This window comes from Takifugu flavidus, chromosome 15, assembly GCF_003711565.1.
Source record: "Takifugu flavidus isolate HTHZ2018 chromosome 15, ASM371156v2, whole genome shotgun sequence".
Taxonomy (NCBI): Eukaryota; Metazoa; Chordata; class Actinopteri; order Tetraodontiformes; family Tetraodontidae; genus Takifugu; species Takifugu flavidus.
The window spans coordinates 1,032,183-1,046,149 of record NC_079534.1 but is presented as its reverse complement, the minus strand read 5'-3'; the positions used below and the strand labels follow the sequence as shown (position 1 = coordinate 1,046,149).

Here is a 13,967-nt window from a genome sequence, read left to right as displayed (position 1 = left end):
GACTCGCATTCCTTAACCTCTGATTTAAGTCCCGCCTGGCTGTTTATGCGTGATTTGCATGATGTCACTTCCACTCAGACTTAGTTCAAAGCACACCGTCTGTCTGCTGAGGGCACCTCAGCTGCAGCCATTTTCCACTTATGGAGCAATCTGCGAGATTTCATGGCTCTCCCGGAGAATACGGAAAATACCCGGTCTGTTCAAAGCGTATAAACGCCACACTGTGAAATGAGGTCTAACTAATGAAAATGTGTTCGGCTTAAGAAAAAAGAATGCTGATTGGTTTATCTGTTGGGAAAAGATGACACTTTTTTTTTTTGCCTTATCAAATACTTTGAACCTGTGGGGTAAATAAGCCCGGACCACCACACGCGAACGCACGCGTGGGCCGCCTGCGGCTCAAACACATCCACATTTACCGATAATTGCTTCAAGCGTGATTCGTCTCGGGCACCGTGAACCGTGTCCACAGGTTTATCTCTCATTAAATGCGATGTATAAATCTGTTAATGATGTATACGTTTGTGGCCGTGAAAAATGCTGTCAGCGGTTTGGTAATGACTTAATCTTTGCCGCTCTCCCCATGAGAACTTCTTCATAGATTATTTTTACTGCTGTTGTGAGTGGAAGTAAAGCGAGTGCCGGGTAATAGAGGGAGATTTATAGACTGCGCATCCTCTTGTCACAAGCTGCTCTCTGGCTCAGGCGCCGCTTGATCACATGCAGGATCACTTCACCCCACCTACAAATCACTGCTCCCCGACCTGCAATGTGCTTTAAAGGTGGGTCCAAAGTGCCAAATCAGTCATCCCGGTCCAAAAAAAGTAAAAAAAAAAAATCTCTTGCAAGGAGGTGCGACGTGATTCACCAGCAGAAACCACTTTTAGACCCAGTTTGGTCGACCCGACGGAGCCTCGCAGCTCCATCAGTGACAAGCGAATCCAGGATAAGTTCTTAAAGCAGCAAGGACCATATTCAGAACACAAAAGCAGCGAGGGGGAGTTCAGAAGACTGAAACCGGAGAGCAGAGCCATGCAGTTGTGTGGGACGATGTGGAAGAGTGCAGCGTGACGCTGACCCTCGGCTGATTCCCGGGCAGACGGGAAGCAGAAGTTACAGGAGTGAATGGCAGCACTCCCACGTCTCTGCAGCAGCACTGTCTGTGGTGTGGAAATAAACACACCCAGAGGCAGCCGCAGAACACCAGCAGCCATACGTCCCAAATGATCTTTCTTCTGATGTTTAATTCAGCATTTGAATCAAACATTCTGGTTTACAACAGCTCAGAATCACAGATTTTCCTGTAATGTGATCCGATGATTTAGCCCTATTCCTTAGTTTCCATCACTTTCACAGTGGCTATTGGGAAATAAGGACAATCAGGCCTCTGGCAGCCAGAAAATGCTCGCTGTGGCTGAACTGAGCCTTTTATGCCAGTTTATCCCCCAATGATGAAGGTTTTTCCCTCTCCTCTGCTCAGGGCGCTTTAGTTTCTCTCTGTTCATCACAGGTACACTTGTCTTTGTTGTGAATTATAAATCGGCCTGCTGGACTTATGACTCAACAGCCGTTAGTCGGTGACCGCTGCCCGTCTGGTATGTGGGTCAGTAGGTTAGCGTTGCCGCTTGGGTTTGACTTGGTGGCGTGCTGCTTTAGCTTTAGCTTCATTTCAAATGTCCAGCTCGTTTCCCTAAAACTGAGCGACCCGGACTTGTAAACGCCAAACTGTACGTCCCAGATGATCCTCATGGTCACTTTTTAAGAGCTGCATGAACAAATTTGATGTTGAAATGTTGTGTGATAATGTTCTGCTTGACTGCGCTAAAATATTGATGGAAGCTGTTTTTAAGATTAAGATGCAGGAATACCCCTGCCTCCAGATCTGAACCCTGGCAGCCGACTGGGAATACTGGTGTCTGATCGTGTGAAGTCAGATTTAATCATTCAGCAGCTGAGATAAGGGAGGGGTATAAAAGAACATTAAATGTGAGCTAACGGAATATAGAAGCATTTGGTTTAAAAAAACATGTCAAGAAAGAATCCCAGAGAGACGTGAATTTTAGTCCTGTACGAGCAGCCTGTGACCCATCCTTAACAATTAGGGGATTAAACATTCTACCTTTCTGTTTTTGTGTTTCTGTTTTATCTGTTTTTAGTCATCGATTTCACCACACTAATGGCCTTTTATCGATCCTCTGCTGCATATACAAGCACCTTGAGACAAAAACCATGTACTAATGAAGACTATTACAGGCGCTTGACATCAATCTTGTCCAATGTGAGTAATGTGAGACATTTTGAGTTGTTTCTGTGTAGATTTATCAAGAGACACATCGCAGTCTACCATCCATCTTTACTAGGATGTCCCTTACAGCTGGTTTAATAGCAAACACTAAGCCCTAACGTATCCATTTAAAGCTTTTTTTATGCTGATTCAGCCGTCTAATCATCGGCAGATGATTGACTAACTCAATCATTCCCACAAGAACAACAGCACAACTTCCCACCTGATTGCGCTCTCATCCCTCTTTTGCATCCGATCCCACGTGCTGTATCATCGAGAGCGTTTCAGACGGTGTAATACGTATTTCAGAGCACCTTACATTCTATAAATAGATTCCTGGTGGCTCAGCGTGGCGGTAATGTACGCAACACAGCATCCATCAGAGATTTGGGGAAATAAATGCCAGCGAGAAAGAGTCAAGGAGCGGAAATCAGTTTTGAAAGCTCAGCAGCAGCTTCTTATAAACCATAAATCCTAAGTTTAATACTGTTAGAATATAAACCACAGGCCACAGTTTTCCACACTCACGGGGGGGTTAATTCCACCTGTCGGACAGGTGTTGGCCTTTGATGACCGGTTAATAAAATTGATTTATTTAATGAAATCTACCCCACCCCCCCAACACACACACACACACACATTCGAGCACCCACACAAGACTCTTGTATTATGAATGAGAAGATCCAATCATTGCCCCCTCAAGTAATGAATAAGAAGATAATCCCCACTCTCCTTGTTCTGGAAGCTGAGCTGACCTCTAATCAACACTCTCCTTTGGCCGGCTGATGTTACCAATTCACAGTTGGGCCCGAATCCTTTTTATTCTCTTCTCTTTAAAGGTCCTTTAACTCAGCTGGTTCTGCTGAAGGGAACCAAACTCGGTTTTGTAGGAGTTTCCTGACTTCTGCTGTTCTTCTAACATATGTTAGGGAGCATCAGTGCACTCACCCTGAATTATTAAGGACACGCAGAGTTTCCATGACAACACGTCTCCAGCATTTGTGCGTCTCCAGAGGACGATGCTGCGACTTCAGTCGAGTGTACGAATTTTTCACGCAGGCTTAGTCCTTTGCTGTTTGAATGCCACGTCGGAGCAATCTATAAGTAAGTTTTACAGGCTGTGTAACATTCTGTTCCTCCCTCTCCCTAGAAAGAAGGATGACTTTTACTGGTTTGTTCTGGCTGTGTAATGGAACGGGCAGAAACACAATACATGCCCAGACCTGCGAGTTAGAGCGGCTGCTGAGGCTGCAGATGGTGTCGCTTTCAGTTGTAGATGGTTTATTTTTGGACTTTTATCCCAGTCGCAGGACAAAATGACGACTCATAACACCATAATATCAGTCACCGCTGGATACGCTCATCTGTATTATTGTCTAATTTCACCCGCTAAAATCGAGCCCTCTCTTGCCCCCCTTGCCTCCTGCTGTGCGCACTTTCGTGTAAACGTCACATTCCTCCTCGTGTGTTCTGCCCTTTTGTCTTTCACCCCCAACTGGGCCCTCTTTAGCCATGTTTGACCCTCAGTCACTGTGACACACTGCAAAGTGGATCTGTTACCCTTTGCTCTGTGGGACAAATGATCCAAATTCACCCCTCAGGTCAACATTGTGGATACATTTTGTCGCTGTGCGTCAGGTTTTTGTGTTTCTTGGATGCTCAGAGTAATTCCAAATGAACTCCTGTTGAATTTAATCAACAAGCGTAATGATACGACAGCATAATTAAGTCTTTTTTGTTATTTCCAGCCTGTTGCCGTCTAATTAAAATGTCTCTTTAAGCTGTTAGTTGCTCGCTGTAGATGGTGTGCAGATATGCAGCAGACTGAGGAATGTGCACTGTCAGCTACCTAAAATGCGAGAATGATGGTAGAACGAGTGAAGCTTTATTGGATTCTGTTCAGACCACTGGCTCCTCCGCTGTGGGCTTTCAGTCGGAAAGTGGTGCTGACGGGCTTCCTACTGCGGCTCCCAGCAGACAGGCATGTCTGTCGACCAGAAACTCTGAGCTCAGTCTTTTAACCTCGATGGTACCCGTTTGTGTTTAGGAAAGGCTGTTCTTCCCCAGTATTTGACTTTATGTCTCACTTCTGACTTTGTAGAAAAAAAGAAAATCCAGACAGCGATCTTTATTGTTACCTCAGCCTTATGATAAAAATTAATCAATGTGAATATTGCGCAACTTTGTAGCCATAATAAGCTTGTTTTGCTGTTGCATAACAGGCGCAATGTTTATACTGTGAATATAAAGTTAGATTCCAGTTGATTTGTTTAGTAGAGACAGGATGACAGCAAAGGTCAGGAAGGGACAAGATTCTCCAGCTCCAGTGATAATCAAGGAAAACTTCTATAAAAAAAAAAATCACATTAGATTTACTGAGTTGTCAGAATTCAGAAGCGGCAGAAATTAAAATGAAGCTGAACTAAATTCTCACTTCAGACCTCTGGGAAATGCAAACACAGAACAACATTATGTTTTTAAGGGAGTTGCTTGAAGGGGGACACCTTGTCCTTTTCATTCCTTTACAATTTGAGCAATGGAAAGATGCCGATCGAGGTGGTTTGGGCCTTTTCTGTGGCTCTTTGACCTCCTGGGCTTCAGCATAGCTGACCTCGCGTGGTGTTGTTCCTGAGCCAGAGATGAGGATTAACCGTCTGCTGCAGCCAAGGAGGGACGCCGGTCCCCTGCTGCCAGTCTGCAGTTAGTCCACGTGCAATGAAACGGTGGCGTCTGCCAGTTCTGCCCGCGTGCTGCGACAGCAGCGCGTGAATAATTGTCTCTTGTTGACTTTAATACGAAGAGGAGATGCATCCTCGTTGGCGTTTTCATATAGAGTTCTGTTTGCTGTGGCTCTGTGAGGATCTGCTCTATTCAAAGGTCAACTGAAGGTGTTTTTCTGCTGCAGAAAAGTGTCGTCACACACCTGCGGATCTCACAGGTGGAGTCAGGTTTGACTGGGCTGAAACCAGTTGTTGCTCTAGGCCACTTTTCTGATTGGATTAAATGGTAAACCTTGACTTGTATTAAGCCAACGTGGGGCTGCATGGCTGGTTTTCATTTCATTGCTCTCCCCTCTGCTGTCGCCTTCTTCCTCCTCGCTGCTCAGTCCAAACTTCACGTTCTCCTCTTTTGCGTCCCAAATATGTCTCTCCTTTTCTGTCTTAAATCCTCCCTCTTTCACTTCCGTCTCTGACTTCTGTCTCTGCTCCGTTGCCTTCCCTGTCTCAGCTGCCGTTCCTTTCCTCCTCTCGCGCTTCTCATCCATCTCTGCCGCCAGCCGCCTCCTCAGCTCGTGTTCTCTGCGGCTCCACTCCTCCTCCATTCTTTGGTACATGTGAAGGGAGAAGTACCATCCTCCGTTCTCCTGCAGCATGTTCTCCACTTTAATCAGCAGCTCCCTCACCTGCTCCTGTTCCGTCTCCCCTCCCTTGTCTTTCGGCCATAACCCTTCGGTGTTTTTTTTCCGCCTTGCCACTTCCTGTTGCATCAAATCCGATTTAATATCCTGCTTTGTGTTGTCCCGCTTGCTGACAGCCTTGTTATTGAACACGTGGTACCTGTAGCGGCACTTCTCCATCAGTCGATGCAAGGCGGGGCCTCCTGATTGGATGTGCTCTGTGGCGCTGCACCCTCTCCTCTTCAGGCTGTCTCCACAGGTGAATAGCACCATTGTGTGTCTCCAGACCATAGAGGTCAAGACCTCCATCCTCCTCTCCAACGCCCTTCCCTCCGACTCTGTGAAGTCCAGTAACGGGATCACCAAGAGGACAACATGAGGTCCTGCGAGTCCAAAGAGAGACAACGCTCTCAGCAGTTCCACTTTGTCCTCTTTGGGAACGATGTCCTCGGATAACCCCCAACCCTGCGCGTCCACCACTGTCAGATGGCGTCCGGCTGCGATGCCGCTGGCACTCGTGCTGGCTCCACCTCCTCTGGTGTCAAACACTGGTTCCCGGCCCAGTAGGGTGTTACCAGTTGAGCTCTTTCCTGTCCGTCTGGGGCCGACCAGCAGTATATTGAGTGGATGCGATACTAAAAACACAAGAGAGGACGCAACTTCTTTGAATATTTTATCCCTGATACCTCATTAAAATGCATCACCTAAAAATAACATGTTTTGGAGGTTAACTTACCAGTACCTTCTTCTTGGTTGATTCGTCCCATCGTGACAGCCTTCATTGTGGCCACAGGTGTAACACCGACCAACAGTAATAAAGAAACTACATTAAGTTCTCCTCAAAACCTTTTCCACGGCCCATAAAGCTCAGGAAGTGGGTCTGGAACAGTGTCTCTCGGGACGCCCGCGCTTCTTCTCTCTGGGGTTTCCACACCCGAACAGATATATCAACACAAACAAGCACCTCCCAGTTTTTAAATCAGACTCAGCACTCTGCTTTTTACGATTCCCCACTGTCTTCTGCCGTCCGGGAATGCTGCGAACAGATGTTCCCGTCTTTCCCAACAAAGCATCAATGTTTAACCGGTGTAAATTGAGCTTAATGCTTATTTACATTGGTGGGGGGGCTGCAGCACAATAGAAAAGGGCCACCTACAGCATATAAGTAATTTTTGATTAGAAATGTACATCAAATATTGATACAACTGCTGAAAATGTCATTATTCGGAGTCAATTTCCTAGTTGTCAACATGTGCTGCATGTTTATATGGATCATAATGGTTTTATGGAGGAACTCACGCGTGAAGCTCATCCCTGGCATGTTTTCATGTGACTTCACTGACACTCGTTCCCTTTTTTATCACCGTCTTCTCTTGTTTTTTGCTGCGCCTGCAGATTTGAGCTGGTTTGTGCACGCCCTCCCTGTCATCCTCTGCCCCTTTGTTTGTCTTGACTGTTGAAACTGGGTGGAAGTTTTGTGCTGCATCACCAAGTCTTTCATTCGTGATGCAATCTGGGCTTTGCTGGCGTTTCATCCAAAAATCCTCAAATAATTGTCCTCGAGTTTGTGATTTCCATTATTTCTGCCATCGGAGTTTTCAACCCTCGGGCTGTTTTCAGCTGTGAGGTGTCATTGAGCAGACGGAGGTTGGTGATAATGATGCAGAAAAACATTATTCTAAGGTGGCAGAATTCCAACTTCTCTCTCTCTCTCTCCTCTCTCTCTCTCTCTCTCTCTCTCACTCACACACACACACACACACACACACACACACACACACACACACACACACACAGCTCACATTCTTTCCTGAGAAAGGATCAGCCAGGGTTTTAACCTGAGCCGTCTCAGTCAAGTTGACGGTGACAGCCCACACGTGCGCGTGCCAGTGCGCACATGCAAGGTCTCGTGCTCTTATTTATGTGCAAGCACGTGCACCCACACCCTCATTCTCGCATAGATTCGCACGTGCCGCAGCAGCAGAAAGGAGCTTTTGGTGAGTTTCTGTAGTTTCCTGTCATTTCCTTTTCCTGTACTTGGCTTCATCTCACTCTTACTTTATCTCTTTGCTCTGCAATCAAACCCAAATAAAATTCTTTGAAGAGTGAATTTGTTGCTTAAAACTGATAAACTTATTTACGACCAGCAGTTTCATCAGACTGAATTTGTTCCAGAAATGTCTTATTTTTTGAAGCTTCTTTAGAATCCGGGTCAGAAAACGGCAGAAACATGCTAATTCATTCATAATTCAACTAATACTGCAGCTCCATTGGCCTAGAATCGAAGGACCATGAAGGAACTGCACTTTGTTCTTTATTTTAAGGACCATCTCTTGTCAGTTTTTATCTTTTCCTGTCTTGTGTCTGCATCATAAAAGAAAACACACAAGCAGAGCGCCACGGGGATATTGATTTCCACGCGTGTGATTTTCTTTCCTGCCTGTCACCTCCCAGCAGTAACGGACGACACCGCTTGTCCACTTCAGTTTTTCAGCTTTGTTTTCACCTTCAAGACCTCTGCCTATATTTCCCAGCTTCATCTCCTTTGCTCTTCTCTCCCGTGCTGTCCTCCTCCTCCTCCTCGTCCTCCCCCCTTGCCCTTTTATTCTTCCGCCTCCTCTCCACATCTCTACTCCTCCTGTTTCTCTTATCTCTTTTCCTCTCATCCTGGTGGAGGCTGTGAGCGGCGGGTTTACAGTAATGCGGGATGCTAAAGAGAGCGCCGGGCTTTAAAAAGAAGCAGGATTGTGTTACCGCCAGCTCCACTTTAGCATCCTGATCTGCTCACGGTGCCCATCGGTCTTCGTGACAGTAATGCGGCGGCGGCGGCGGCGGCGGCGGCGAGATATAAGCTGTCACGCAGCAACTGAGCAAACAATTTCGGCAAGTTTGTTTAAGACGGAGCGGTGGAAGGTGATTTTCCCCACCTTCCTCTGCTAAAGCTGTGTGGGCTCGACTTTGCTCGGTGTTTGCAACATCAGTCATCCTCCCGCTGCAGCTTTTATAGAAAGCAGAATGTTTTTTATGAGGTTCTTTGTGGATTGTCGCCACATTGTCGCATTAGTTCAGCACAATAATGCCCCTCTGGTGTGTTTTTAAGTGTGGCGGCACCCGCAGCTGTGTTGGGGATAAGAATTCAGGACAGAGCAACACGGGCTTCTGTCGCTGGCTTTGATGGGCTTTACAGTTGAGCATTCAGGGCAGTGAAAACAGCTTTTTGTCCTTATTTATTATTTTAGGGAGCCTTATTTTTGTCATTTCACGCAGTTCCTTCCTGAAGGTGCTACTTTCGATTCACTTCCCTTTATGGTGCCTATAATGCTGGAAATGCTGAACCAATTGCCTTTTCACCCACCGAAGACGCTCATCGAGCAGAGCTGAAGGCTTTCCATCAGATTCTGTCTGGACTTCCTGTCCTTGACCGAGGTCAAAGCATTGGCATATTTGATTCTTGCGATGCCTCATTATCAGAGTGTTTGTTCATCTGATTTCCTGTATTTGCTCCGTGTGCACGTCGGCTGCTGTGTGTTGAAGCTCTGCACATACTGTATGTACCTACACCTGCTCATAGCAGAGCATCAGGTTGTCATGGTTTCATGGAAAACCTGAGTTTTCACACTTAATCCAGCCTAATTAATAAATAAAAGGACTGAGCGGTGCTCTGGATACTGATTAAGCGCAGCGCCACTTCGTTATCAGGCTAAACACACTCCTGGTTTCTGACACTTAGATGATTGTGCAGATTTCACCCAGCAGCAATCGCATCCAACGTGTCAGCGGAGATCAAACGGAGACCTCGATAGAAAAAGAAGACTGTGAAACAGGGACCGTGTCGAGACCAAAGATGAAGAGCAGAGGAGAAAAGCAGACACAAGCGGTTCTTCTTCACTTTTCAGGCAGGGTATGAGGAAGGAAGGGTGTATTTACTAGTAGGGCCCAGCAGTTAACAGCTCATCCAATTTATGTCAGTGATTAAAGGTGTAGCAGAAATATCGACGTGTGTTATGCCGGCTCTGACCACTAGGGGGCGAACGCCATGTTTATTGTGGAGCTCTTATATATTAAATTATATGTAGTTCCTGTATTTAGCCTCAGCTGTGGGCTGTTGGTGCAGATGTGGCTGGGAGCTGGTAAAAGTTGCTTCAGTCCAATTTGTGGAGGATGCAACACTCAAATAGCGGCTCCGGTGTCACTTTTACAGTCTGAAATGTCAGCAAATGACAAAGACCCACGAGTTGCAGCGTCATCGGATGTTGTCATTCCTGAGCCGTTCTTTCCGTCCACAACCTTCAGCTTCCTCTAATTGCGTGCCACATGTCACCAGGCTTCATTAGCCTCTGATTGCTGTGAGCTTCTGACCTTAAAATATCGCCGCCTCCGCGGTTTGTCTTTGGGCAACAATTCCCGCTCTGCTTCATCGCATCGTGTTTACCTGCTATTTCAGCACATCCAGGGTCACAACTCATACAACCCCTCTTCATTTGTCTCCTGGATTTTGCAAGGGGGCGGGCTGACGTAACAAATGAAAACAATATTTAGCTCAGCAGCGAAACCCTCTCAAAGGGGCGGATAAATAAATCAGCCACAGAAAGCAGCAGCATCAACAGTAGCTGCTTAAAGCTCCACAGTTTCAAATGCACAGCTTCAAAAACTAAAGCTTGAGAAAGCCTGTGTTTTCCTGCACTAATTGTCCAGTTAGCTCTGGCCATTAGCCACAGCTAATTACGTTTATGGACACTGTTCACATCTGGAAGAATGAGGGTGCTTAATGTGAGGCAGCTGCGTTCTGCTGGATGTGAACACAAGAGAACACAAAGGGTTAAAGCTGCTTATGTCACCTATATGGAACAAGCTTGGTTCCAGCCCCTGACAATGGAGGTAAAGCTCTATAAGTCAGGGCGGAGACATCGGACGTCCCCGCGTCGCCGAGCTCAAACGGCCCGTGAACGCCAGTTTTTTTTCAGCCGCTCTCCCGGGCGCTCGCGTGCTGATTACGCACACAAACAACAAGCGGGGCTCCCCACGCAGCGGACCTACTCAGCGAAAAGAAGGAGCACTTCACACACCATAACCCCACACTGCCACGCTCACGCCCATTAGGCCGATCGCAAGTCAGCAGAAAACCAGAATTTCTCTGCACGGCCAATTAACGGAGCGTGTTTAGGAAAACACAGGAGTTTTGTCTGCCTGCGTAAAACCGCTGGAAAGTCCGGGATGATTTCACGCCATTGTTTAAAGCTTCTGGTTCTCGACGCTCCTCTGCAATGTCTATTTTCTTGGGGATTTCTGTGAGTTGAAGTTGCCTCTCCCTGTCAGCTGACTGGGCTTTGCAGACCCAATGTTCATTTGATGCTTTGAAATGATCCGGAACCTTTTCATTGCAACATCTGGGGTACACATGATGGAGGAGCATGATTCAACACATTAAACCCATTAACTAATCACCACCCGCCCTTGTTTCCCCCAGCTGTCTTTTAGAAGCATTTGTTAATTTTGTGCTTTGATCTCGCTCCTCAGCGGAACCTCTTCCTCTAATGGACCTGTGTCGCCGCGCGGCCCGCCTGGCGTTGGGTCGGGATCGGCTTCAGGAGATCGAGAGCCTCCCTCTGCCCCAGTCTTTGAAAAATTACCTCCAGTACCAGTGACTGACACCAGCAGAGGCGTCCACGCAGACAGAACCAGAACACCTGACACATCCGAGCGGAGGGAAGCGGAGAACATTCGCCACAAACGCCAAAGCTCTGCACACGGTGGATCTCTGGAAGTGGAGAGGAAGAGGGCAGATGAACCGGGACAGCACCAGCTTCTTTTGGATCTACAGCTGCTTTTCTTTTTCCCCCTTCTGACTTCAACTAAATGATTGACGATGGCTTCCGCAGCCAGAATCCAGTCCTCTGACAGCACAGTGGGGCTGCTGCCACCTGGTGGCGGCAATAACAGCTGCGCCCAGAAAGCACATAAATCCTAGTTCCTGGAGGCCTTTTTGACAAAGTTAGCGACAGTATCATTGCTGCTGGATACCACAGTGTGTATTCATGGACTCACTAGCACATGTTGGAGGCTGCAGAGTCTAAATGTCCTGAAGGATTTTAGCGCTAATATTGTTTTCCCTCGTTTAAATGGTCTGAATGACACGGGGCCGACCGTAAAATCCGTGCAAAACTCAACTGCAAGGTTTATGCAACGTGCGTGGAAAAGCTAAATTATGCAGATCTCATGGCTCTCTTTTGACATGATGACAGTCAAACTTTAGGTTAGTTAGTTATAGCAGACTTCATTGCCCAGGCGGTTAATCTGAATGAAATGTGCCCAGATTTATCCTCCTTCCTTGATCTGTGAAAGGAAACAGTCTTTAGTTTGTGTAAATGATCAGTTGTAGATTTGTTACATTGATAACCCGCAGTCACTAATCCTAATCCAAGTTAAATATGGACATTTTAAAAACAAACATCGCTGTCAGCGAGTTGGCAATGGATGTGATTTGTGTTTCAATTTTAAAAAAACAAAACAAGATTAGCATAGTTGTGAGGACAGCGTACGTATGTAGCATCAATCAGTGCAAGAAGAAGAATGAGAAAATGAGTTTTTTCGGACCCGGGCGTCCTTCCGCGTGCATGTTTGCACTGCTGCTGCCTTATTTATGATCCAAACATCAAAAGCGGAAAAGTTAAGAGAAGCAAGTGGGTCAGAGCTGTTTAGAACAGCGTCGCGCTGCACCCGGAACCATTCCTCACAGGACGCTGTCTTGCGTTATGATGTCATCGATGACCAAAGTATTTCGTATTGAAGCCGCAGCGTTTGGGAATGTGTGTGTGTGTGTGTGTGTGTTTGGGGGGAGTGGAGGTCGCAGCCTGGGTGGGAGGGAGAGCCTCGCCTGCTGTTGTAGCATCCTGCTGTAGCTTACTGGTACACAAACAGCATCTGTCTGCACACACACACACACACACACACACACACACACACACACACACACACACACACACACACACACACACGACTGGACTAATCATTGTCTCTTAAAGAAGCTTGAGTCTTTTTTTAAAAACGTTTTACCCTATATTATTATTATTATTATTATTATTATTGTGAGTGTGAAGTCTGATGATGGGATGATGGTGATCGTTATTATTATTTATCACACTGATGTGTTTGTTTTTTACTGTTTTGGGTTACATTCAGGTAAATGTTTATGCAAAGATGCTGGCAATGAAAGGAGAGAAATCACGTTTTCTTCAGTGCTGCTTTTTAATTATTATTGTTGTTCTTATTGTTAAGCATTAAGAGAGTAGTAGAATGTATGGACAGAAGGTGCATTCGGCATGTCGACAGATGTGAATAAAGTACATTTGGATACGAATCTGTGTGTTTCTAATGCTTTGAGTGGTTGAGAGGTGTTTTCAGAGGTGGTGTGTGTGTGTTCATTTTCAAATGTAGCCTGACCCGCAGCAGAAACATGCAACAGAAGCTGCATCGCTCGGGGTTTAGAAATGAAGCTGAGGTGTCAAAAGGCTTTATTGCACATTTGTCTCCTGCGGGGAAACGGTGCGTCTGCAAGGGGACAGCAAACTGCAGGCTTTTACAGATATTAATGAGACGACAGAGCTGATCTAAAATACGTCGCCATCAGCCATTCTGAAGAAAGAAGCTAATTGTAGCGTTAAGTCGTGGTGTAGTAGCGGTGAAATTGCAACGTCTAAACATGGATCCTGTTGATCCAGAGTGTGAATAATCAGAATGAGGTCAACTGGAAATGAGGGGAGGATGCAAGCGCACCGTGCATGGTTCTAAGTTAATCAGTTTTAAATCAATTACCCAATTACACTTGTGAAACGCTGACCTGCGTCCAGAGAATTAAAGACAAGTGGGAGATGAATGGGAGGAAAACGTGCAGCTTTCATTAGCATGAGTCCATTAGTCTGTTATTGAACATGTGAAAATACCTAATAGCCAATAATTAGCTGTTTGTATAATCTCACCCACAGGGAACTGCAATAAATGAGCAGCCAGCATGGCTTCAGGAACCAGAGGCTGGGCTTTTTTCTTTATTTTTTCTGAAAATGTTTGGCTAATTGTGTCCCACATGTTACAAAAACCATTTTATTATATGCAAATGCATAACAATTTGTGGATGTGTAAGTTTTGATATTATGAAATGGGAGTGAAGAATTTATTATCTACGATTTATTAGGTCGTATAATCGTAGTACCATAACTGACCATCAGGGGTCGGTAGCGTCAATCATCATTGTAAAGTATCAGTATCAGTGGACACAAAGTTGGATAGTTG

The 13,967-nt window shown here is 46.0% G+C and overlaps 2 protein-coding genes across 4 annotated transcripts in view; one reads left to right on the top strand and one right to left on the bottom strand.

Moving 5' to 3' along the window:
* spsb4a (splA/ryanodine receptor domain and SOCS box containing 4a) overlaps positions 1-13,038 on the top strand; it is a 34,982-nt gene extending 21,944 nt beyond the window's left edge. For all 3 annotated transcript variants that reach the window (XM_057056133.1, XM_057056135.1, XM_057056134.1), the window contains exon 3: positions 11,199-13,038. In XM_057056133.1, the coding sequence (XP_056912113.1) occupies positions 11,199-11,326 (128 nt within the window). In that variant the 3' untranslated portion in view covers positions 11,327-13,038. The remainder of the gene's footprint in view (positions 1-11,198) is intronic.
* zgc:136870 (uncharacterized protein LOC664693 homolog) lies at positions 4,495-6,570 on the bottom strand. The gene is made up of 2 exons (XM_057056132.1): positions 6,418-6,570; positions 4,495-6,316 (listed from the first exon to the last, which is right to left on the bottom strand). Exons 1-2 carry the CDS (start codon positions 6,461-6,463, stop codon positions 5,262-5,264), a joined length of 1,101 nt encoding a protein of 366 aa, XP_056912112.1. The 5' UTR covers positions 6,464-6,570; the 3' UTR covers positions 4,495-5,261.
* Positions 13,039-13,967: the final 929 nt, after the last annotated feature.

Bases quoted from the DNA above. Each gene is read 5' to 3' on its own strand.
- zgc:136870 (XM_057056132.1), bottom strand. From the start codon at position 6,463: ATGAAGGCTGTCACGATGGGACGAATCAACCAAGAAGAAGGTACTG. The intron at 6,317-6,417 runs GTAAGTTAACCT...TTGTGTTTTTAG, and splicing joins CAACCAAGAAGAAGGTACTG to TATCGCATCCACTCAATATA.